This window comes from Octopus bimaculoides, chromosome 2 (genome assembly GCF_001194135.2).
Source record: "Octopus bimaculoides isolate UCB-OBI-ISO-001 chromosome 2, ASM119413v2, whole genome shotgun sequence".
NCBI classification, from domain to species: domain Eukaryota; kingdom Metazoa; phylum Mollusca; class Cephalopoda; order Octopoda; family Octopodidae; genus Octopus; species Octopus bimaculoides.
In genome coordinates, this window is record NC_068982.1 from 129,560,289 (window position 1) to 129,564,559 (window position 4,271).

Below are 4,271 nucleotides of genomic sequence, written 5' to 3' on the forward strand. Positions count from 1 at the left end.
AAAAGACACCATTTCGAGCGTGGCCGTTTTCGTGCGGGTGACACGTAAAAGCACCCACTACACTCTCTGAGTGGTTGGCGTTAGGAAGGGCATCCAGCTGTAGAAACTCTGCCAAATCAGACTGGAGCCTGGTGTTGCCATCCGGTTTCACCAGTACTCAGTCAAATCGTCCAACCCATGCTAGCATGGAAAGCGGACGTTAAACGATGATGATGATGAAATAGAATGTTCATATGTCTGATTTTACATCCATCTTTCCAGAGCTTACATGATATATTTAAAACAGAATTATTATGCAATCGTTAGACATCAAACTGCATCACTTCAATATTGAAAAATGTAAAGATCTGCTAGAAATAAAAAACAGGCTATACAAAAATATATTACTGAAGTATTGTTCTGCAGCCAGATGCCCTTCCTGCCATTAATTCTTTTTTATCTTTTTAGGAAGGGATGTCTTATTTTACATGTTTTGCTAGCTTGGGTTGGACGATTTGACTGAGGACTGGTGAAACCAGATGGCTACACCAGGCTCCAATCTGAAGTGAGCAGACAATTTGTTGAAAGTGACACCAGTAATACTGCTCGGAGCTTACATAGAGCACAAATGTAAACAAACACAGGCTCACGTGTGTATGTGTGTGTAATATGCATATGACTGGCTTCCTTCAGTTTCCATCTACTCTAGCCCTAAATTAACTAAAGCCCAAGGTGCCATGCACTGAGATTGAAACCAACCCACAGCTAAGCTTGCCTCTATTATGAGTGAGAAATCATTCATCTTTTGAACATGTAAAAATATATAATGGGAAGTGTGTCTGTAAGTTTCAATAAAAAAAGAAAATGTTCGACTTCACCTTAATTCATATGTATCTAATAATATTATAAGGTACAGGCATGAACTACACAGTCGAGAAGTTTACATATTTTCAGGTTCAGTCTTACTGTGGTACTTTGAGCAAGTGTTTTCTACTCTAGCCTTGGGTTGACTAAAGCCTGGTGAGTGGATCTAGCAGACAGAAACTGGAAGAAGCCTGTAGTGTATATATATATGATGGACTCTACTGTCAAAGATGACATATGAGCGTTCAACTTTTGCTGAATGGCCTCCACAAATGTATGTGCTGTACATTAGCTTACTCCTTCCATCAAATCAACATTACCTGAACAGGTACACAGTGTACCACACATCAGGTGGTAAAGTGTTTTGGTCAAGAATGCACCACCCAGTCTAGGAATTGAAACTAAGATCTCGCTGTCATGAGTGCAACACCCTAACAACTAGGCCATGTGTTGACACTATATATTGACATGAGTGCGTATCTCCTTATCTTGATATGATGTGACAGTTGTGTCAGTGTTGAGCAAGCAGTGCCCTTCATTTCCAATTCTCTGTAAAAACATCTGGACATGGGAAAATATTACTTTATTTGGAAAAAGTGATTAGTGACAGGAAGGGCATCCAGGCATGGAAAATCTTTCTCCACAAATTCCCTCTGGCCCATGCAAACATAAAAAAAGGGGACGTTTTAGATGTTGAGATCTATTGTTTGAAGAGTTTAATAATTATTTAAAACATATTTACCCTATGAGGCACAATAGCAGAAAATTTTACATGTAGATGGGCAGAAAACCAGTATGTTGGTTGAAGGATGTAAAGAAGTTCCTCAGCAGGTGGACTACCTAATGTGTTAGTCTCAATGTCATTTTCCAGAAATTTCTTCTTTCGAAGGAGATCTTTGAGATCCCCATATTTATGAATTCCACGTGGCCAATCATGTGATAACATTATATCAACATGCCGCTTGATCTGTAAATAGATACAATTACATAAATTGTTTAGTGACAGCTTTCTATAATGAAATCTTAAAAAGAAAATTTAAATAAGCAGCAGTTTAAAACATTTTAGTTCTGACATTATTTTTTTTCTTTTCTTTTGAAAGATATAGGAATAAATTTAAAAGCTATCTTAATGATCATTCTCTATCTTAAAATTACCTGTTTCATTCGGAAAAATTCTAAGTTCCGAACATGGTAGACAGATCGTTTTGTCTCTTCTGTGTAAGGTGGATGTTCATAATGGCCTACAATATGAGAATGACAAAATTCATTGATTTTGATCACAAAATGATATATTTAAAACACAATTATCATGCAATAGTTAGACATCAAACTGCATCGCTTTAATATAGAAAAATGTAAAGATCTACTAGAAATAAAAACTGTGGATCTCAAATAAATTTAAAGTTTCAGATTCTAACTTTTGAGTCAAGGTATTAAACTATTGCAATTCATACCATCCTATTGCCTTCTTACTATGAATATTTTCTGTTGTTATCTACTGACATCTTTCATTGTTTCCTAAAAATTCAGCCCTTGCATTAGACTCAAAATGTACAGTAAAGAGATTACGAAATATACTTAGCAACTTAATACAATCTTACATTATTTGATTCTACTGGCAGCAACCAATCTGCCATTGCTGTAGCATTTGCTAACTTAAAATGTTTTATTAACAAATAACTTTTTGAAAAAAAAAACCTGTGATGAAATTCCTCCAAAAGCAGAGTAATCAATTTTCACCATTGTAAGGCCAAATGGAAGTAACAAAATCTGAATATTTTTGTTTCTATATTTAATGCTTCACCTTTCAAGGTTATTACAAGGACAGAAATAATTTGGTTAAGTTCAGCATTTGAAGAAGATTGGATTAGAACAATCCAAAATGGCAGAGATACAGGACATCTCGGAAAGATGAAAGTCTCCTCAACAGGGAAAACACAGTAAAGAAGATGACGATAGTTAGAAATGTTTGGGAGAGAAGCTACAGATAATATCAGAAGGATGAGGAACAGAGTAGATTATATATAGTCACAGAAACCATTTTGTGCAAAGAGTACAACATTCAATGATGATGATGATGATGATGAGTACAATTAAGACACAGAATATGAGGTTTACTAGTTAACAGGTGAGGGATTAAGTCAGATAGGGAGGGAAAAAATTCCTTGCATGTTTTTATATTAATGTTGGAAAATTATTATATCAATGTAGTTTTACCTCTATAAAAATCTTGCCCTTTATAAATCCCTGATAATCCACCAATACGGACACCACCAAACTGAACAATAGAAGCATAACCTATAACAGAAAACAAAACCACTGCATGACAAATTAAGTTATCTTTACACTCTTCAGCCATTTTATCTAGTTCAGTATTGTCAAACAGTTACTGAATATTTAAGTAAAAAAATAACCCTGAAATATAATCATATGAAGCCCAGACAAAGAGACATGAGAACTTTCACACACACACACATGATGGACTTTTAGTTCGTACCTACCAAATTCACTCACAAGGCTTTTGGTTGGCTCAAGGCTATTGTAGAAAACACTTACCCAAGGTGCTGCACGGTGGGACTGAACTTGAGACCATGTGGTTGGGAGATGAACTTCACCACATGGCTATACCTTTTCATTTTAGTGAACAATTCCTAGCCATGACTTTCTGGTGGAAAGTATAGAGAGTAATTGCCAAGAGACTATGTGTAGTTAGAATCATGTAGAAGCTATTGTGACTAAAGTGGTAATTTTTCATTCACAGAACATATTAAGTTATAAATATTTTTTGAATTTATCACTTCATCTTGAATGTGCCCATGCATACATGCAGAAGTATTATGTTATGTTGACTAACACTTCAACTTATATGATTCATTACTGCATGTCAGAGTGTGCAGCCAGGCAGAGGTAAGTACAAATATCTGTAGGTTGTGTTTAGTCATTTGGCCAACTGTCTTTCATGCCACAGATCTGCTTGATCACAGCTGACCTGGCACTACACAACACCACAAACAAATTGAAAGAGTTGAAAATAAAAACAAATTTGATATCAAAATATAAACAATAACTGGTAATAGTTTCTTTAGTAATAACATGACTGATTGAATCATTAACTTACCGAGATAATAAATATTTGGAGCCAACCAGCCACCATAAGGTAATTCTTGCATGTAATTGGAGGCTTCATGATTCCCTCCAATGATAATTGTGAGAACTGGAGCAACTTTTTCCCCGTTATAATACCTAGAGAAAGAGTATTAACATCAATAATTCACAATCCAAAATGGCTAACTGTTTTTAAATTGAAGACTAGGAAGCAAAACTTGATGCAAATTTTAAGAAAAGTATTTCTAATGATGTACTCAGTATCATAATTCTAGAAAGTAAGTAAAACTATTGGTAAATATTTCTCAACGTTTTTTTTTTTT

At 35.0% G+C, this 4,271-nt stretch overlaps 1 protein-coding gene across 4 annotated transcripts in view; it reads right to left on the reverse strand.

The window, feature by feature from the left end:
* LOC106875940 (lariat debranching enzyme) overlaps nt 1-4,271 on the reverse strand; it is a 16,789-nt gene that overhangs the window by 5,998 nt on the left and 6,520 nt on the right. For 3 of the 4 annotated variants that reach the window (XM_014924262.2, XM_014924264.2, XM_014924263.2), the window contains exons 3-6: nt 3,962-4,086; nt 3,061-3,141; nt 1,999-2,084; nt 1,586-1,810 (exon numbers count right to left, since the gene is read on the reverse strand). In XM_014924262.2, the coding sequence (XP_014779748.1) occupies nt 1,586-1,810; nt 1,999-2,084; nt 3,061-3,141; nt 3,962-4,086 (517 nt within the window). The remainder of the gene's footprint in view (nt 1-1,585; nt 1,811-1,998; nt 2,085-3,060; nt 3,142-3,961; nt 4,087-4,271) is intronic. The other variant, XM_014924267.2, reaches the window with a different exon arrangement.